Source organism: Daldinia caldariorum (assembly GCF_022478825.1).
Source record: "Daldinia caldariorum strain CBS 122874 unplaced genomic scaffold F4812scaffold_12, whole genome shotgun sequence".
NCBI classification, from domain to species: Eukaryota; Fungi; Ascomycota; class Sordariomycetes; order Xylariales; family Hypoxylaceae; genus Daldinia; species Daldinia caldariorum.
In genome coordinates, this window is record NW_025953048.1 from 807,920 (window position 1) to 828,513 (window position 20,594).

A 20,594-nucleotide genomic window follows, 5' to 3' on the forward strand; every position below is an offset into this window, starting at 1 on the left:
GCCGTCCTTGTGTCAACTGGTCTGCACGGATTATGCGAAATATCATAGTGATATATTTCCTCTGCCTATTCGATCCTTGTTTGCTAATTAGGGGAGAAGAATACACTCGAAATATCAGGTAACTAACTGCCTGACCTAAAATTCATAAATAATTCTTTTTATAATATATTGCACCTACCTACATAGGTAGGTAGTCACCTGTCTAGTTTGAGTATCTATACACTAGTAATTCGTAAGCTTCTGATTTTAGAACGCGCGCCATCAATACGGTACGGTACGGCTTAGAGGGGAGTAGAACCACGTCGTACCATTCAGGGACTAGTCGGTCTTACGATTCGCTCCCCCTTTGCACGGCGGCAGCGTCAGTTTGTTTCACGTGTCGGGTTCAAACTTGGCTGAGGATGATGTATAATTAATTACTTAGAGGTATGTAGGTACCTAAACTAAAGAATCAACCCAACCTGTTAGAAATATGAAGCATATAGAGCACGTTAGAGCAAATAGCAAATCGAACAGATTCAAATGTAAGGGCAACTACATTTCTCATTTGAGCTCTTCTATAAAAGAGAGAAAAGAAGATAAAATGTTGTAGTTATGTACCTCCCTAGGTATGGTTCTAATAATTATCAATTGTGCCTCTGGAGTGTAGCCGGGGTTCGTCTCGCCCCTGGTCCAACCTGGTTCAAGTCAAGTCTTTTTTCGAACGTAGTTTGTCGCAGATTTATTATATGCAAAGCCAGGGTCTTATATACAAATACAGTGCCACTATCTACAATTAGCAACTAACACACGGTAAGATAATACCCCCATCATCCCCCTTTCCCCTTCATTTAGGGGTAGCGAATACAGTACCCGCAACACTGTAGCTAGGTACAATCCTGTCTTAGGTTCCTGGCGTGGCTTGTGTCGGGCCACTCACTCCCTCCTCTTCTCTTGGGATCGTCAAGTTTGTCGACTTTACCAATTGGGTTTCCTTTTTTTCCACAATTTCTCTTCTCACTCTCTCCCAACCAAATATAATTTTCGATTTATCATTTATTTTTCCGATTTTGATAATCACAACCGCTTTTGCGATCTGGTCATCGCTCACCCACAATCGTTACTCTTTGGATATAGGTACCAAGAAAAATAACTGCTGATTTATGATTATTATATCTTGTTTTAATTCGGAAGCAAGCCCGCTCGCGCGACAACAACGAAATTAATTAATCGAACCCACCGAAACGGAAACCCACAAGCCGTACTTTCAGCACTGGCTTGGACGAACAAGGACGAACCCATACGCTGCTAAATAAGAGAGAGAGAGAGACACCTAGCTGAGCTTCGAGTCTAATCTTGCTTGTCCATTTTAACCGATTTCGCGATAACTTGTACATACATAACCTCCCTATTCCATCTCTTCGATCTTCGATACCTAAAACTCCCGTCCCCGAACCCAACCCACCCATCCCAAGATGAAGACCGCATTCGCCGCAACTCTCGCCGCCGCGCTCTGCGCGACCCTCGCCAGCGCCGGCGTGGTCATCACGCCTATCTTCCAGAACCAGATCGTGCCCCAGGCGAGCAACGACTGCTTCTTCGGCAAGACGACCCCCTACGGCTGCGGGTGAGTTTTTCTTGTTTCTTGTTTCTTGTCCCATTTTCCCTTCGTCTTTGCCTTGCCTTGCCTTGCGCCACCGACGAAATCAAAATAGAGAAGAGCCTTGTTGTTGTTGTTTTTCTTTTGGCTAACGTAAAGTTCCCCATAGTCCCGTTCGCTCGTAACGAGTCTCTGTCTACGCTTTACGTTTTTGTTTCGTTTGATTTCTTCCTTTCCCGCGTCTTCAACGAGCGAGGGTCTGCTGAGAGAAGAAGTATGGTAGATCGATCGGATGGTTCCGAGGAACGAATATGGGAGGGAAGCGCCGGCGTTAGGTCAATCAATCAATCAAGTCCAGTCGACCAGGAAATAAATCAATATCGAGGGTCTTAGAAGAAGAAGAAGAAGAGATGGTCGCCCTTCGAAGGGGGGAGGTCACTTGGATTTAATAAGTGCGTGGGTACGGCCGCGAAAGGAGATATGTTAGGTTAGGTACCTAGTTGTCGTGAAATATGGCAATGAACGTGCGGCGGTGCTATTTTTAAGCTCCAGGTTGTGGTTATTGATTTATTTTAATGTCGTTTAAAAACTGGATGATTCAAGATATACTTTTGATCAGCAAATGGGGCATGCTTGGGTGTTTCTTCGTGTTTCTTCGTGTCTTAATGTTAAGTTATAGAAATCTTCGTGCCTATAACGCCATGAATTTGGTAATTGTATTATTCATAGTTACGTATTTCGACAATTCTAGTAAACACATTGCTACCAGACAGGCAATACAAACAAATCGTTGCGAATATAATAAAAATTTTATATGGTATCACATAGTCTATATCTCCTTTATATCGACTACCATCGATATTTTACTTGGTAGTATATGACAACATATAATTACAACGACATTTAAATCAGCGCCTATATGCTTTCTACGCCTTTTTCTCGCATCCCCAGCAAACTACTAGCAGAACAGGACAAGGGAAGCGGGGGGTTTTTTAGCACTTGAGGCTGTACTTGGCCTTCCGGTCGGCGGTCATGGCGCCCCAAGAGGTCTCGTCGGCGACGGAGCCGTCGTCGCCGATGGCCTTGGGCTTCCAGGCCTCGTCGAAGGCCTCGAAGAAGAAGACGTTGAAGCCCCAGTCGACCATGCCGCAGACGGCCTGGCTGTAGAAGGTGGAGGCGGGCTTAACGCCGGGCTGGGCGTTCTGGTACTTGTCGCCGCCGGTGGGCCAGCCGGTCTCGCCGACCCAGAGCTCGATCTTGTCCGTGCTTCCCGCCTTCTCCTGGATGTGTCCGAACGCCTGGAAGATGTCATCGTAGAACGAGCCCGTCGCGTTCGACAGCACCTGCCCCTGCCAGTACGAGAAGGCGTTGCACAGCAGGATGTCCACGCTGCCCGACTGCGCGAGCGCGTCCCCCGTCCCGTCCGCGAACTTGTTCCACGAGTCCGCCGTGCCCACCTTGAACCCCTTGCCCACGGCCGACTTGACGTCCTGGATCTTGGACACCAGCTCCTGTCCCGTCAGGTTGCCGCGGTACATGGCCTCCGAGCCGACGGTGATAGCGTAGACCTGGTCCTTGTACTTGGGCGCGAATTCGACGACGGCGGCCTTGTCAGACTTGTAAGATTCGTCGGTGTCGGGCCTATTTTATATCTCTGTTAGTGTCCGTCTGAATTTTACCAGTTATATATATATGTAATTCATTCTATTCGATGTATATCGTCTTTCCATTTTCGCGGCACCAATTCGCACTCATCCTCGAATTGCATCAAACACAAAAGGGGTGCAAGTAAATAAACGGGTTATGTTTACTAACCAGATGCCCAAAACGACCTTGAAACCAGCTGTCTTAGCAGCAGGTAGGATCAGCTTCGCGACGTCGCAGTCGGAAGCAGCATAGATGCGGACGACCTTAGAGGTTGTCTCCTTCGTCAGAGCAGCGAAGTCAGCTACATAGTCGCTCGCCTCCTTGCAAGATCCGTCCGCCTTCTTGTTACCCAGGGCGAAACCCAGTTGTCCTGCGGCAGACGCCACAATAGGGCCCGTAGCTACGGCTGCCGAGAGAATAGTTGAGAAGCGCATTTTGTTTTCCTATAATTTTCCTTTCGAATTCGGGGTATCGCGCTCAATTGGAAAAAAGCATGCGGTGAATACGATTTGGCGGGGAGAAAGGAGCGAAATGCCGGTGCCGACGCAAAAAAGTGAAAGAATAAAAAATGAGTGTTAGAGTACAGCTAACCGGCAGAAGGAAAGCAAGTAAATGCAGAAAAAAAAGAATGACGAATTGGAATATTGGTACGGTTTAGTTTGTTGTTAAAGATAAGAAAAACGGAAGAGAAATTGAATGTGACGATTGGGTTTCTTGTCTTGTCTCTTAGCTGAAATTGGACGTTTCGAGCAGGGGTCGCCGTATTAAAATAGGGGTACGGTTGTACAATTCATTCTTATTAGCCCCCTGATAGGTTCCCAGTCCCTTTCTTAAAACTAGCATGACTAGGGATTACACTAAACAGCAGCTATAGCCTATAGGTTAAGAGTCTAAGCTACATTAATGCACAGTTTAATGCAGGTACAATACAATATTATATAATCCCCGTACTCCACATCGGAATACTACTACTAACTTAACTCCTAACTATGTAAACTTACATACCTCTCAGTACTTGTCTCCTATCTTCTCTACTTGAACAAAACGCAAGTAAAAAGGATTCACTGTAGTAATTATCCATGCTAAAGCCTATATACACTGAATTGAATAAAGTGTTGTTAATAAGAAACTAGGTAAATCCCAAAAACGCAAGCTCACATAGCAATATTCTTGAAATTGTTAACTTGTTGACTTGTCCGAAAGCATCCAAGAGCCTATTCAAATATATTACAAGTAATGTATTATAGTTTTGACCTACACTTATAAAAGTAGTAGAATAACCACCTACTCAGGTAATTATAGGCAGTCTTTTTCTCCGCCAGATCTCAACCCTTTCCAGCAAAACAACCAAGTCGGAATGTGGTTGTCAAGAGACTTGGCCCATGGTATATTATCCAGAGTCAGTTGAATGACTCTAGGCGTAACAACAACTGCCTATGAGATATCCAGGTGTAACAAGCTGGAGATGTACCTGTATTATTAAACATCTTCTCGCCGTCCTTGGATGAAGAAGCATTCTTGATCGCAAACAACCACTTCGGTCAACCAGCCACTCCTCCTCACCTTTCCAATAATCCAGCTACTTTCATACTCCCCTTCGACTTCATCAACATATTGTCGTTCTCAAAAGTCTCCGCTAAGTCCCATCATATAACCGCGCTACCTAGCTTGCCGATTGCCTGCCCACCTTAGCTACCATGTGCCACAAGGTAGTTCAACGCAAAATTTACGCGAAATGCAAGCACAAACAGATAACGCACGAGGTGAAAGTCTGCAGTACCCCCGCGCAGAGGTGCCCAGATAACATGGACCAGGCAGAGGTTATCGATCCCCGTTCACCGATAATCCAGATCGACAGTATCTGTCCTCGATGTGCTGAGAAAGAACGGCAGCAGCAACAACAAGAGCAGCGAGGTTGGGTTGGCTGGCTACTCGGTTCTCGTTAGTGCGATGATGCGGCGGGACATGATTATGTCTTAGGCACTCTAGGTCCCTAGCATCATGGCTACAGGTTAGGGTTGAATACGAGACCTTTGGGCTGAAGGATACTTTCAGCGTGCGCAGCCATGGACACTCGGAACTAAGTTAGTTAGAGTTTCCCCATGGAAGAATAAATACATTCCTACCTAATCTATACATTTCATTGACTCCAGGCGTCGTGATGAGTAACAGAACAATAAATGTTCTCTCCAAGGCTTCGCTAATATATCAACACCAGAGTGATCTTAATATTGAAAGAGGATTGATTATTCATTATAGAGTTGCTGCTGGTTCAAACCATGTCCGATATTCAACGTGTTATAAAATTGCTGTATTACGGTAGCCATATCATTATAGAACTTAGACGTACATATACTGCAGTAATCCTTAAGACTTTACAATACGTTCATTAATTGGCCATGTACAATAGGCTATGGTCCTTAGCTAGTTACATCACCTCGATGTTCCGCAGGTCTATTCTATCTCCTCATTCACAAGAGCGCATGTGTTAGGTTAGGTACCTGTTCATATCATAAAGGGTATGGATCTAGTGTCTTGACTATTGGATGTAATAGCACTACTCTCGGATAAGCCCCTAATGATGTGTGGTCTCTATTAACTATCATCTAGTAACTTCACCGCAAACTTCCTAAAGGGGGGGGGGGATGCCATATTCACACCCAACTTTAGGTAAATATGATAGTATTCGAAGTCCTTAGTACGAAAACTAGTTCACTAGGCCATAAATCCATCCCTTACTACGGTCAACTTTATCTACGTGATCTACTCTCTAAGCCTTCTTCTCATAGTCTCGAGGCTGGAATGCTTGTGAGTTAGGTAGTACTTGTCCAAGCCCTAGGTAGCTATCAACATCACGTACGTAGCTACAGCGAGTAATCCCTACCATATATACCACGTCTTGAACCTCTCTGAGATATATTTAAACAATCCCATCATCCTCAGTTGAAGGAGAATTTCTGACTATCTACAACTACTTCCGCCCCTCCATCCATCCCAAATAATCCTGCTACCCCCAAGAACCAACCTCCTCAGTCATTCCCTATTAATACCACCACCATCACCACCATTGTCCCCGGGGACTTCCTACCAAATCTCGCCATACCTAGGTACCACCTACCTACATACACCAGCGCTGCCTTCTCGACCAGGCAAGATGTGTTATATGCTGGTAGATAAATCCACATACGGATGCGGCCACGTGGAAAAGCGGGCTCAGCGGATGTCTTGCATACATCCCGAAACCTGCGGCCCCGAGGACAAAATACCATCCAAGTTCACCGTGCCGGAGTATCATTATAAAGAGGATTGCTGGAAATGCGCCGCGATTAAGAAATACCCAGATGACAAGGAATGGATCACAATGTGAAGTCGGCATCTAATTATTTGCTAGATTGGGTGTGCCTGTTACCTGCGGGATGAGGTGATGCCGCCTACCACCTGTGGGTGATCTTTCATTGGAGAGCGATTACAGCTAGATATCATAGGTAGATGAATTTACCATAAGCATCTCTTACACATATATGTATATCTTAGCTAGGCTTTCCTTAAGCTAAGGTAGCTATGTCGTAAACGTGATAGGTATAACCATCTCCAATATATAATACCCAAGGCTATGATCGAAAACGTGTTTGATAATTCAAGAAATCACCTAAGGTTAGGTATATACCTAGAGGCAAGGTAAGCAGCAGCAGCAGCACGATCTACCTACCTACCGCGCCGACCCCCTATCTTCTACAGAGAAGAACTTCAACAACCTATGCGCATCCTCCCTAAACTCCACGTCGACCCCCTTCGCCAGCCTCTCCAATGTCCCCACGCCCTCCAGAATGCATGCTATGGACCGACCGGCTCGTCCAATCTCCAAATCAAAGAGCGGAATTTTAGGACTTACCCCCATAATCCCGTATCGAACCGGACCATATAGCTTTTGACGTATAATTACTAGCTCTCCCTATCTGTGACGTGACGTTTGTCAACGGCGCCTGTCTGTTCTGCTGCTCCAGCATTTGTTGGGCTGTCGGCTCGATAGCCAGTGCAACCAACGTACCTTGTGCTGCTCGTGAGATACCTGTCTCCAGTTAGCCAGATACTGCGCTGCACGACAGACGCTGTGACACCGTACTAGGTATGTAAACAATTAATTAATTGGTTACCTTAGGTACATAAGGCACTTAACACTGAACACTGATAAATATAGAATGGGGGCCGCTTTGATTGTTTTATTAGGCTAACCTAGCCGTAGGTTACTATTGTATGCCATATAGACGAATAAACATCAGCTAGCTAGGAGCCGTTGTCGGAAATCTATATGAGGCTTGGGACATAAAATATAGGTCCTGTAATGCTAATGATAACAAGGGAATCTTTGACCGAATACATCTCCCCAATGTCTCGAGTTCCCCTAGGTACCTTAGGTAATTAAGAACAAAAAGAAATCAAGGATCCTGGAACTCCAATTGTGAAACGCCGAAAGAATGCTCCCGGCTATGACCATGCCGTCCTTTATATGATTGAAGATTAATGAAACCACTTTTGCACACGTGCTTACTTATCACGCAAACCTTCGATTCTATTCTATGCAGACTCACTGGTCCCGTCGGCCTTGCTCGAGCTACTTTTCGAGTAGATCTTGAATTGGTAGAAAATGATGCAGTCTTCGACAATCGTGCCGAGAGACCCGAGAAGCCAAGGGATAGCCTTGATGATATACTCCGGCTCTGGAGAGTAAGTGAAGACGCTCAGGCCATAAGTTAGATTACCAGTGAGGGACAATAAGAAGAAAAGCAGGGCAAGACCGTCGCAAGACTTCTCCCGGTAGTTTTTGATTATCTGGGGAATTCGGGCACTGGTTTTTCTATTAGCAGGTATTCTAGAACCTATCACGAACGACCTAAACGTACCAGAGATAACAGATAGCGCTGGCGTATCCTAGAACGAGTCCTAAAATGCCGACTGTCGAGTCCATAGCGGGCTCGTCGGTGGCGTCGGGCTTATCCCAAGCCCCGACTTTATAAGAGACGAACCAACCAGCAGCTCCAACGATGTAGATAGCCACGACGCTTAGTGCGTTATGTAGCCAAGGGTTGCTATCGGGCGTATCGTCTTCGCCTGTAACGATTCTCTTGATAGGGTCTAGGCCGGACTCGGAATGGTGCATGGAATGACGTCTGTGCGAGCCTGGAAGACCACTGGACGACCTCCGAGGCTGCAAGAGGGGTTCATCTTCTGACAACTCAGATTCGGTCGACTGTGTTCGCTGGCGAGTTCTCCGGGCGTTGAGGGTGTTATAGTAAACGGACTGTGCGATGAGGATGACATCGGATATGCAAAAGTAACCCGCCAATGCGGTCGCTGTGGGTGCGAGTCCAGTCACGAGCGCACCTTATGAGTAAGAATAACAAGTCAGCTCAACACGTGCTTCATCCTTGGGCTGAGAATACGTAGAATGCAATTAAGTTAGGTTAGGTACGCAGGTAAATATAATATTAATACTCTCGGGTACTGGCATGAATGAATTATGGTATGGATATTAAACATACCGGACAGGTTCGCGATATCGCCAAAGAGCCAGACAGCCAGGAAAATCATGGACAGGCCTTCCGCACTCTTGGCTCTGTAATTAGCGATGAGTTGAGGAAGCTATCGCACCGGTTAATGGAATGCTCGTAGGGTAATACATTATACAAAGAGCTTTCTTTGTCCTCCTAAAACACAACACGTACGAGTAAGCATATCCATGCCGTCAAGCTGATGCTCCCAAATATCCCAGATAAGATCTCGTTAACGGAGAGTTCGTTAGATAAAGCCATATCGGCGAGATTCATTTTCATCAAAATCCCTAGATAGAATATGACCAGAAGTGATAGATGATGATGTTGCAAATAAGAGAGACGCGAATAATTGGGACGTTGGAGGAAGAGAGGAAGGAAGAGAAATAGAAATAGAGAGAGAGAGACAGACCGGACTTAGGAGCCGTTAGTCATATGGCTTGTCTCAGGTATTCGTAGTCAGAGTCAGCTGGAAAGTTAATAAGTTTAGTGTCAGATAAACCGTAGTTTAGTGTATGGTTAGTGGACGGTCAGTGGCTTCAACGAGTTTTCCCTTTTCCCTTATCGCATGTAGGTGTAGGTACAATACCTACAATACCTAACGTTGATCTCTAGTCGCATTTTGCGTAACCATGCAGCGTCGCACAGAGATAAGGGACGCATAAGGGATGCATAGGAGGACGCACATCCGCGAATAGAGTTTAGCGCCAACGATAGAAGCTGTGGGTGTAGTGCAGCTGTGCCTGCGCATGCTGCAGCCCCATAGCTGTTTTTTGGGGGGCTCCCTCCGCAGTACATAGTGACGCCACTAGCCCACCAGCCCACCAGCGCCACCTAACGGTTAGCTCAACACTGCTATGTACATGCACCTAGGTATCTAAGGTATGTATCTCGGCTATTCCCGACAGTTTGAGCTCGCACTTGATGTAAGGCTACCTAGATTGCATAAGGTTACCTATGTCCAGTACAACTCTATCATAGGTGTGATAAGCAATAAATAATAAATTCAAATTGACAGGCTCCGAGATAAATTTGAAGGGTTTAATTATCGGCGTACATTACCCTAGATAGGTATATAGTTCCCGTATTGTAATAAAACAAGACTACGGCAGTAACCAATTTGTTAGAGCATGAGAAAAGAAAAAAGGTGGTTATCGGTTATGTCTTATGCTACATAGTAGATGCCTGCAGCCGGGTCATCTGCAACCTCAGCAAATCAAATGAGATTTAATGGTCACGCGTGTGTTTCCTCGACAACCAAATCCAGATGGGCTGCGAAAAGGGGGGGAACGGGTAGACGCGCACCAGCAATTAACTTGTTTACTTACACTAGTTACCACTAACCTACATAGTAGATATTTTATGTTTTAGGTATAATGCATAGTATGTACGACTGAGCGTTGGTTTATCGAGATTTATTTTATAAGACGATAGAACAGGTCTATTTCTTTTTTTCTTCAGTATTCGAATTAGAGACTAGAGAAGTACCTAACAAAAAAATACGAGCGAACTCATTTACCATGAAGCTAGCTCAAAAATCTATCGCCTTGAGCACACTCTTACTGCCAGGTGCGCTGGCATGGGGAAGTGAGTGAACAGACATATATCAAAATTCTAATTTATGAGATATGTTCATTAACAGATAATTCGCAATTCAATCTTAGGTTTGGGACATATCACTGTGGCTTACATAGCGACAAATCTGGTCAAAGATGATACCACTGCATTCTTCCAGCACATCTTACAAAATGACACCGAGCATTACCTCGCTGGGGTAGCTACCTGGGCAGATAGCATCAGGTACACAAAATGGGGGAGATTCTCAAAGAATTTCCATTTCATCGATGCGAAAGACACCCCGCCCACGTATTGCGGCGTAGACTTCGAGAGGGATTGCAAAGAAGATGGCTGCGTCGTGAGCTCCATCCAAAACTACACGTCTCAGCTGCTTGATACCAAGCTGTGGCCGTCGCGCAGGAACCAAGCTGCTAAATTTGTTGTTCATTTTGTCGGTGATATCCACCAGCCTCTACACGTGGAAAATGTCGCGTATGGCGGCAACGGTATCCACGTCAAATGGGAGTCGTCCGAATTGAATCTACACCACGTTTGGGATACAAGCATCGCGGAAAAGATGCTGGGAGGCATTCACAGGAAGCCTTATGTGGCTGGGTTAGCATGGGCAGCCAACCTTACCCAGCAAATTAAGTCTGGCAAGTATGAGGCAGCCAGTAAATCTTGGAACAACGGTCTTAGTTTCGACGACCCTATACAGACCGCGATGGGCTGGGCAAATGAGTCTAATGCCTTTGTTTGCTCCCACGGTAAGTAATCCCTCGCTCATTCCGTATCTTCGCGTTTGGAAACGTAGTAGTTGACCGATCTCGTATATAGTGCTTCCGGAAGGACCCAAAGCAATTGTTGGCCAGGAGCTTGCCAACGATTACTATGAAAAGGCCGCCCCCGTAATTGAACTTCAGGTGGCGAAGGCGGGATACCGCCTTGCAACTTGGTTAGATCTCATTGCTGAGAAGGCTTCTGGAACGGTCGAACCTGTCGACGAGCTATGATGGGAGGCTTTCGGGATGGCCTCAGAAGTAAAATTTCCAGCTAGTTAATTCAGAACCAAAAATGTGTTCGATAGGGACAGGAATGAAATTCGGAAACGCAGAATGCTGCCGTATATTATCGTTTTCCATGCAGCGGATAAATACGAGCGAGGCTTGGGCGCTGCCTGCGGAAAATCCCCCCTAGTATCCTTGAAGATGTTGCAATTAAATTCAGAGTCAATCTCTCTTACTGTATTTTTCCGGTTACTGCGGCACGCACCGAGCTTGAAGCCTCTTGGCAAGAGCAAGATGGGAAAAGCGATAGTTTCGAGGCGACGCCCGCCGCACAGGAACATATTAAGAACTTATATATATTAGCTCCTTGAAGCCATAAAGTTGAACTCCGGAAAGCTTGGCTGGTTCAAAGCTGTTGCTACCTCACTCACGCAATAGGCAGTTCTGATGAATTGATTTCTGGGCGGGAAGATATTTTCAGCTTGCACTGGCGGGTTCTTGGCGTTTCTTACTATCTTAGGTACGGGATAGGGGAACGATTCCCCGCAAGTGCAACTGAAAAAAAAAAAAAAAAAAAAAAGTTCCCACGTGAGAACCCTGATCGTGAATCAGGGGCCAGCCGAAGTTTCATGATGGTATTATGGGACGTGCTTCAAACTCGGATTGTGTAGGGCTTTCACAGCTCCGGCTCCCAGCCTTTTCCTCATTGGCACTCAGGTTAGTCAAACACGAGAAAAACCGGCGGTTGAACATTGAAGCGTGCAAAGCCGGTGATACATCTGGCACCGACTAGGTAATTCCCAGCTCATCCGGGACGGCGTAGACATTGACAATGATGTTGAATTTCTAACCGAGGAAGGTCGGCATGGCGTGCAGAGTAAGCAAAGACAATGCGCATTGCTATCTAAGCGCCACATCGCACACGGTTGGATGAAATGTCGTGGAGGACTGGATTGAGAGCGTTTGAAGTCCTTCATCCTGTCGGAAGTGAGTATTTCCATTACGCAGAGTGAGTAAGTGAGTGAGTGAAATCTTCTGTGAATGTGCAATGCCCTAGGAAGACGTCATTTTCGTCCCAACTCTGCCCTTGTGAGTGTTTCTCCTGCCTGCCTCCAACTTTATTGATGAAATGAAGCGTGCTTTGTAAGATGCGAAGCTGTTGCTATCGACGAACGGACCATTTAGGAATTTGGAGGGACTTCTAGAACTACATAAGTTAGCAAGGGGCAAGGGGTTGGATAAAAAGCTGGGACTAATTACAAGGGCCCCCTAGCCTTGACCCCCAAGGGTGTAGGATTCTAACTTTTACAGCGGGTTGAAGCCGTATGCAGCCAACTTGTCTAAGCGACCAATTTCCCAGCGAGACCAAAGCCCAATAGAGAATGGTTTGGTGAAGGATTTCGGATGAAATTGCCGATAAACTACATACTATGTAGGTAGATATTAACTCCCCTAGATTTTCGAGAGCGTCACATTCTAGGAGAGGCAGATAGCACACTAGTTTAAAATATCGGGATTAGCTAGGATATAAACATTAAGAGGTATGGTATCGTAAGGGGTTTTAATCCTTCTCGAATAACCAAGATGGACGGGACTCTTTCCAGTAACTGGACCTACCTGATACTAGTAGCTATCATAGCGAGTCCTTAAGAAATTTAGGTGATATGAGGCTTTGTGCAATTGTCAATATCTCGGAGTGAGGGGTGTTCCTAGCTCCACGATGACAGATCTTCAGCCCTTCTTCTAGCTCGGCTAGACGATCAAGACACATTTGATATTCGGTGTCATCCTTTTAAGCTTGTTTTCACGTTGCCTATGGCGGAATAGTGGATCTAGATTGACGAGAGGATGTACACATGTCGACCCTGGACGAGGACGAGTATAATCCCTCTATAGGAGAGCCATAATCAGTTCTAGCTAGGCTAGGCTGCAATCACAAATCCTACAACTAAGAGATGAATGGTGAACCTAGCAACGGACTCGTTTCGTGTCCAATGTTAAAACAAATAAGATGCCCTTCCGGTTATAAAATGCCAAGGGATCTGCAATCTGGTACCTTACCGATGAGAAAGTTGATCATTTTGCTTAGAGAAGTATCCGTCATCCAAAGTCCTGGATCGCCCTGCCCGGGTGTAGGTACCCTGACATTTTACCTGTACCTACATATGTAACAAAATAAAATAGAAGATTCGTAATTGGTCAGAAAAGGAGGGTTGATAATATTTCAGTATCAATACGACTGATTACTACCTACTATGGTGGCGCTACCTGTTGTAAGTAGGTAAAGTTCGATATACTTTTTTGTATGTACATATGTCAAAGTTCGATAGATCCGCGCTTAATAATGGGGGGGTTTTTTTGCCTTCTTTTTTTCCTTGTCGGTAGAGGTATGTTTTGCTTCAGAGTAGGTACAACCGGGGGCCGAAACGTGAGGGTGCCTGATCTACTGCAGCTAAGTTCACGTTAATTGGCCGTGTATCTAAAATAATATGGGATCTGCGACGTATGGAGCCGCAAAGCCAGATACACCCGCTTGGCACGGACCACTTAAGCCGTTCGGGCAACTGAGCTCCGAAGTCTTAGCGCCACCCCTTCTTCAACTTCAAATCTTGAATGGAATTTTACGAGGAATTCCCATAGATTCCCCCCCTCCCGATCTCCATCTCCATCTCTTATACCCTTAACCTCACTTACCACGGTATACCCGAAGTTCGGTTCGTGTTGTCGATGATGCTTTAAAAAAAAGAGGTTGATCAATTAGCTTGAATAGGCGCAATCGTCTTCGCTAAGCTCTCCTTGTCCTATAGTATAAGCAACAGGTAACTATACCTAAGCTATGGTGTACTCTTAACACTTACACGATACTACTACTAGGTAGTATGTATGAGATGAATTCAATCATACATTCCCCTTTCAATCCACCTAGCCTTATTTCAAGCCAAGCCACTTCACAAAGGAGAAAAATCAAGTATTATGTACTAGTGAGGTATGAGGTACCTTAGGTAGTTTTAAGGGACTACAGCTTGTGATATATCTCTTTTTCAACGAGGATTGTTTAAGCTTTACCTCCCCCGTATATTCAGATTACTACTACTACCTAACTACTTCGGCCCTGGTGGGGGTCGCCTCATAAAGCTGGGCTTGCCAAGGCAAGGCCAAAGAACTCGACCATCCCGCCCCCCTGCCTCCGCACCTTGCAAGGTCCTGTCATTATCCTCGACATCGTCTCTTCCTTGCTGCTCCCATTTCGCGTTTTGAGACTGTGGATACATCTCCTGGGGATGGAACCTCTACATGGGAACATGATGTAGTGTCTGTTGCGGATGCTATTGATTCCATAGCATCCAAGACATAAGTCCGTCCGAAGAAGGGGGCCTACCACCCTGCCGGTGGAGTATATAATAAGGAAAATGTCTTGGCCTTTAACTCTTTTTTATGCCTTCTATTCCCCATCATCAGTTTTTAATTCTTATTTACGATTCTCTATCGAGTTTCTATCATTCCTTTTTCTTTCTCTTAGAATGCGCTGGTAGTGTGTCTTATACATTCGTTCTCTTTTCTTGACAACATTTGGCACTTCTCCCTTCCAATTCACTTCAGTGTTGTCTGTGACCACTCCTTTCAGCTAATTCGAAAACGGTCTGGAACCATTTTTGGATCTTACCATTTCCATTCTTAAGCCTCGAAAGACGGAAGTGAAAAAAAGAACTTGTCTCCCTCGCTCGATCTGCTTTGGGTATTCTCCTTCAATATGCATGCCAAAAGTGTTCTCGTCGGCCTGCTAGGCGTTACGGCTCTCGCCGACGCCTCGGTTATTCGCCCGTTCGATCAGATAATGAACCGAAGAGCGGCTCAAAGCCTTAATGCCAGGCAATTTGGTGGTGGTCAATTTGGTGGTGGTCAATTCGGTGGTGGCTTCGGCGGCAACTTTGGTCAGGGTGGTAACAACGGTCAGAATAAGCAAGGCAACAACAATGGCAACAACAACGCCAACAACAACAAGGGATCGTTGACTTTGAACCAAAATGCCGTTCAGACTGGTTCGCAATCCAACGGTAACCCGAACACGCAGGATGGTGAATCGGCATCCAAGACGTATGTCATTGATATTCTACTTAATGGTCCGAGTGTTTATTTACCTGAAAACTAACACTACCTCTAGCGACAACTCCAACTTCATCAACTTCTGTAGCGGTCAGACCTTGACGAACGGTCTTCAGCAAAAACAGGGGTCGTGTAACGGTATTCGTAAGTAAATTCCGTGACACCATTGACCATGGTAATGGCTATTGACAGTGACCAGCTATGGGTAAAATTCCTGCAACCACCAAGATGGTTTCGAGTGTGCTGGTTAACCCTAAGCACAACGACAACCTCCAGGCCAACAAGGACTTTGAAATCCAAGTTCAGGTTCAGAACTTTGCGCCTGGTACATTCACAAATGCCGCCAGCACGTACTACTCCGCGCCTCAAGATCTGGACGGCCAAGGACGGATCATTGGTCACACTCACGTCACAGTCCAAGACATGGGTAACTCATTGAACCCTACCCAGCCTCTCGATGCTACCAAGTTCGTTTTCTTCAAGGGTATTAACGATGCGGGTAATGGCAATGGACTCTTGTCGGCCAAGGTTACCGGTGGCTTACCTGCTGGTAACTACCGTGTGTGCACTATGTTCGCTGCTGCTAACCATCAGCCTGTTATTATGCCCGTTGCCCAACGAGGTGCCCAGGACGACTGCACCAAGTTCACTGGTAAGATTCCACTTATTATTCTGACGCTTTCATTCTAGCTAATAATGTTTAGTTGGTGGCAACGGCGGCAACAACAACAACAACGGCGGCAACAACAACAACGCTGGCAACAACAACAATGCTGGCAAAGGCAATGGTTTTGGTGGCAAAGGCCAAGGCTCAAGTAATGCGAACACAAATACAGGTACTGGCGGTAATGCTAACGGCAAAACCCAACAGACTAAGAACCTTGGCGGCGCACCTCCGAGCATAACAAACTCCGGAGATGCTAGCAGGCCGTTTGCTGTCAACGGGTGAGGTCATTGACATCGGTTTTCTACATGAAACAGTTGCTAACGAATGTTTTCAGGAACACGTTTGTAAACCAAGCTGCTGCTAAACAAAGGGCTTGCGATGTAAGTAAACCACACTTCAAATCAATGTCTCCTGGCCCTTGCTAACCATTATGTAGATACAAAACAACAAGTGCAGCGATGCAGCGAACGCTGGTGCTAGTTTCAAGCTTTCGGATTGCCAAGCGCAATTCCAAACTTGCCTCAAGTCATAGGCGAGATCCCAGGATGGTGGAGACGTTTGAAACAGCATGACAGGTCGCTGTGGAGCGGTGTGTACTAGAGTTTTTGATTTCGCAGGCTCTCGGTTTTTGCCGCGGCAGATCCGACGGTCGTGTATTAATGCCACGCCGTGTGTGGTATGATAGAGAGTCCGGGCGGTTGGGCGCATGACAAGAAATACCCTTTAATGATTTTAACACCAAAGCTCTGACTTGTACATTTTATTATCATGAGGCTTGGTTATATTTTCCCCTATATTTACTTTTTTTCTTATTTTTCCGAAGTGAGGAGCAGTGGGGTGGCCATATAGCTTAGAAGGAAATCAAAGCACATATCAGAAGCTACCTAACCTAATTATTTACCTTGAACCTATGAATTCGTGTCGAGAAGGCTTTGTGGAATTTTTGATGTTTCTTAGCACTATTTCGCATATTCTTGTATTTGGACACATGGGGAAATCCATGGTCTGGCACATCTTGGGTCGCATTGGATTGGTAATGGAGGGGGAGGTAGCGATAATCTGATCTAAATGCGGATGCAAGTAATCTGCGATGAAGCGGCCAGTTTGATTCCTCGATCAGACCAATGATTCTTCCTCTCTACTAAACGTAGGTAGGTATATACTTACTATCTTGGAATATATCGAGTCTAGCCCATACACTTCAAACAAGAATTGTTATAACTACCTCCTACCTAGGTAAGTAGGTATGTAGGAATTGTTCAAAAATGCCTCTGTAACTCCCTCCATGGGTATCTAAGCGCTCGTTATTGCTATTTATGGAGTACTAAAGAGTCAGGTTTTTCTCCTTATTGACCGCGTTCAGAAAAACATTGAAGGGAGGTACTTTAGACAAGTATACCTACCTACCTATACACCCCTTTTTTTTACAAGGGGTTGCGCTAATCCTATTTTGTCTTGCGGCTCATTTTGTTTGAACCCCTTGTCTGATGACCCCCTCCTTGTTTTATGCACGTGGATTACGAGGTATATCTTACATTACCAGGTAATCCATGGGTAACTGTACTACGAAGTACCTAGGTACCTGTCATTTGTCTTCAAGAGAGTACTTAGGTGCATACCTCTTAACCTAATATAAGCTGTGCTTAGACTGGCGTATTAAAAGTTAGTTTTGACTCGGAATCAAGTGACGTTGAAACATCTAATTATTAACCACTTACATTTCTGATAAAGCTTTGCCGATAGATCTCTTAAGTTTCTGGCTTGGATAGGTACCTAAGGTAAGTTAGCATGAGCATATTAAAGCTTCCCTATAATGTAAACTACAAGTGTCGAATTATACCTTGCCAAAATCTCATCACCAATCATTCCTTATTGCCATGGTCCGGTAGAGGTAATTATTCATTCATTACCTTATGTTAGAAATGAGTAGCTCGCCCTCCAGTCTTACCATTAATCGACGCTGGGAAGTAAAATAACCTTTCTTCTATATGAGTCTAGGTTATCTACGCTGAAAAGGCGAGTTTGGCTTTATATATTATAGTGAGTGATAGGTTAGGTACTTTATATAATCATTTATTATTAGATGACATAAAGATGGATGAACCTTTCGTTATATACCTTACATCATGGCCCTTAGCGTAAGTGAATCGCCTCTAGCCTTTGAATTATATATCGTCTATTTACACGCCGAATTTGGTCCCAATGTCAACCGACTCAACTCATGTGAACGAAAAGTAAGAATTAGATATGCTTTAACTACCTTAGGTACCTAAGTACCTAAGGTAAGCAGTAATGTACAAGTACAGAATAATTCGCCGAGGAAATAAAAACCTCGCGATACGCTAGTTTGTCCTAGAACTCATGATAAGGGCCTTAAACAACCCCTCACAATATGTTATAGTATAACGTATATAGGAAACGCTACCGAGACTCCCGAAAATCGTGCGACCATGGGTCCCGTAAATACATCATAATCAGTTCGTTGGGAATTGTTTTTGCCTGTAGTAGCCAAAAACGAACCCTAAAAGTACGCCTTACCCTCATACCCTCGTTCTAAATATGTCGTAATCTATGACTCTTTAGAAGCCTTCGAAGTAGCGGTCGTATTGACGAGACAGCTCCTCGGTATATGGCTCCCGCTTGCCATCATCTTCCGGGTAGACGTCGAAGCACTGTGCGTCGCCCGGGTACCGCACGTTGGGTTGTATGGGCGGCCTGATCTGCCGATGATAAAGCGCATTCCAATCTATGCCTTCAAAGAATGGGTGTTCCTTAACTTGGCGAGTACCACCGATAAGGTTGCCTAATCGCCTGGAGCGATCCACAGTACAGAATGAACGAATGATGTTCTGCGCATTAGGTGAGATAGGGGGCTCAGCGGGGAAGAGCACGGGCTTCTCGATTATCCTGCCATCTTATTAGCTTCTGCAGGCGGTGAGAGACGCATGCGACTCATGGCACTAACTGCTTGTAAATCTCAATAGGATTCTGATGCCAAAACGGAGGATAGCCGGTGAGGAACTCGTAGATCAGAATCCCTAGCGCCCACCAGTCAACAGCAATAGTATGTCCCTTGTTCTGAATGACCTCGGGTGCCAAGTACTCGGGCGTACCGCACAGAGTGTAGGTCTCAACAGGCCTGCTATCCCTGCTACCGAGTCTCTTCGCGAAACCAAAATCAACCAATTTCACGTGACCCTGTCCGTCCAAGAGAAGGTTTTCTGGTTTCAGATCGCGGTACGCGACACCGCCCTGGTCGTCGTGAAGATATTCAAGTACCAAAACGATCTCAGCAGCGTAGAACTGGGCCCACTCTTCTGGGAATCTTCGATGCCTTCGCAGATAACTAAACAGCTCGCCACCTGGGACATAGTCAAGTAGCATGTACAAGGAGTCGTGATCGGAGAAGGTGGTGATTAATTCGGTAATAAAAGGATGACCAGCGACATCGCTTAGTATGCGACGCTCGTCTCGGACGTGGTCTATTTGCTTCAACTTGATGACTTCTGCCTTTCGCAGGATCTTGAGAGCGAACACTTTGTCACCGTCCTCTTCGTTAGCGCCGGCAGGGCGGACTAGACAGACTCTAGCAAAGGTACCTATGAGAAAGATGATAGGGTTAGTATGAGACGAGATACATGAATTCTGAAAGCTCGCGGGAAGTTCTTGGCGCATGTAAAGTTGAAAAGTTGTAAAGTAGCGAAGGGAGCAGGTAGATATTACCAGTTCCTAAAGTCCTAACAAGAGCAAAGTCGGTTAATTTCAAGCGCTGATGTTGGGGTGGTACTTTGGGTTCGACATCAGCGTCTGGCTGGGGAACATTGTTGGTGTCTGTGTCCGCGACGGGCAGTAAGTTGTGTTCCCGTAGAACCCGGGGAATGAGGCCGGGCGTAGCAACCGTAGCGGCCATCTTTTTAAGATTCATCCGATGTACTTTAGTCGTCCCAACTAGGTAAATGGTTGTTGCCTTTGGTGCCTTTGGTGCCTCGGGTGCCTTTCGCAATTGGCGGATATCATCAGACCATACCCATGTCTGATCGCAAAGTAGTTCTAATAGCTGCGCGGGACGCGTCTAACTATAGGGCCGGTTGAAAAAAAATGATGCACATAAATTGGGCAAATGATGTAAAGGTGGGTTTAATTTTTTTTTAAAGGGTACACATGATGAATGTGCTCAAAAGGAGGCGGCACATGTATATAGAAGCTGAGAGAGGGAGAGAAAAAGCTGACTAGGAAACCAATTCGATGGATTTTGCCGGCTTCTTTAGCGCATTAAGATCGTTAAGTATGCTGTAATAAGTAAACCGAGATGGTTTATTCGGTTAGGCTTTGGGCTAACAAGCTGGATGAGCTGTGGATTAGGTAGGTATGTTCTAAATGGGCGTTATGGACTAAAGAAAAAAAAGAAAAAAAAAGAGCGCGATCTCCAGCCTTGTCTTGTATTGTAGCGATGACCGATGACCGATGACGTTTGCTGCAGAACG

At 45.5% G+C, this 20,594-nt stretch overlaps 7 protein-coding genes across 7 annotated transcripts; 3 read left to right on the plus strand and 4 right to left on the minus strand.

Annotated features, from left to right (window-relative positions):
* Window positions 1-1,454: 1,454 nt before the first annotated feature.
* F4812DRAFT_460781 (uncharacterized protein) lies at window positions 1,455-1,764 on the plus strand (the record flags this gene model as incomplete). The annotated part of the gene is made up of 2 exons (XM_047937750.1): window positions 1,455-1,606; window positions 1,749-1,764. 2 exons carry the CDS (start codon window positions 1,455-1,457, stop codon window positions 1,762-1,764), a joined length of 168 nt encoding a protein of 55 aa, XP_047788825.1.
* A 751-nt stretch (window positions 1,765-2,515) lies between these two features.
* F4812DRAFT_81314 (glycoside hydrolase family 17 protein) lies at window positions 2,516-3,937 on the minus strand. Its single transcript, XM_047939466.1, has 2 exons — window positions 3,395-3,937; window positions 2,516-3,220 (listed from the first exon to the last, which is right to left on the minus strand). Exons 1-2 carry the CDS (start codon window positions 3,658-3,660, stop codon window positions 2,572-2,574), a joined length of 915 nt encoding a protein of 304 aa, XP_047788826.1. The 5' UTR covers window positions 3,661-3,937; the 3' UTR covers window positions 2,516-2,571.
* A 2,916-nt stretch (window positions 3,938-6,853) lies between these two features.
* F4812DRAFT_434370 (uncharacterized protein) lies at window positions 6,854-7,289 on the minus strand. The gene has a single exon (XM_047934705.1). The coding sequence runs from the start codon at window positions 7,122-7,124 to the stop codon at window positions 6,936-6,938; it is 189 nt and encodes a 62-aa protein (XP_047788827.1). The 5' UTR covers window positions 7,125-7,289; the 3' UTR covers window positions 6,854-6,935.
* Window positions 7,290-7,412: 123 nt separating this feature from the next.
* On the minus strand, window positions 7,413-9,196 carry F4812DRAFT_81357 (PQ-loop-domain-containing protein). The gene is made up of 5 exons (XM_047939467.1): window positions 8,950-9,196; window positions 8,767-8,866; window positions 8,128-8,608; window positions 7,925-8,072; window positions 7,413-7,855 (listed from the first exon to the last, which is right to left on the minus strand). Exons 1-5 carry the CDS (start codon window positions 9,055-9,057, stop codon window positions 7,802-7,804), a joined length of 891 nt encoding a protein of 296 aa, XP_047788828.1. The 5' UTR covers window positions 9,058-9,196; the 3' UTR covers window positions 7,413-7,801.
* A 1,011-nt stretch (window positions 9,197-10,207) lies between these two features.
* F4812DRAFT_81406 (S1/P1 nuclease) lies at window positions 10,208-11,367 on the plus strand. Its single transcript, XM_047939469.1, has 3 exons — window positions 10,208-10,362; window positions 10,440-11,099; window positions 11,170-11,367. Exons 1-3 carry the CDS (start codon window positions 10,296-10,298, stop codon window positions 11,343-11,345), a joined length of 903 nt encoding a protein of 300 aa, XP_047788829.1. The 5' UTR covers window positions 10,208-10,295; the 3' UTR covers window positions 11,346-11,367.
* Window positions 11,368-15,090: 3,723 nt separating this feature from the next.
* F4812DRAFT_460786 (uncharacterized protein) lies at window positions 15,091-16,642 on the plus strand (the record flags this gene model as incomplete). Its single annotated transcript, XM_047937751.1, has 6 exons — window positions 15,091-15,434; window positions 15,502-15,587; window positions 15,643-16,095; window positions 16,148-16,388; window positions 16,445-16,490; window positions 16,547-16,642. 6 exons carry the CDS (start codon window positions 15,091-15,093, stop codon window positions 16,640-16,642), a joined length of 1,266 nt encoding a protein of 421 aa, XP_047788830.1.
* A 1,828-nt stretch (window positions 16,643-18,470) lies between these two features.
* On the minus strand, window positions 18,471-20,229 carry F4812DRAFT_81584 (Pkinase-domain-containing protein). Its single transcript, XM_047939470.1, has 3 exons — window positions 19,834-20,229; window positions 19,076-19,709; window positions 18,471-19,017 (listed from the first exon to the last, which is right to left on the minus strand). The coding sequence occupies exons 1-3, from the start codon at window positions 20,033-20,035 to the stop codon at window positions 18,690-18,692; spliced, it is 1,164 nt and encodes a 387-aa protein (XP_047788831.1). The 5' UTR covers window positions 20,036-20,229; the 3' UTR covers window positions 18,471-18,689.
* Between the last annotated feature and the right edge of the window lie 365 nt (window positions 20,230-20,594).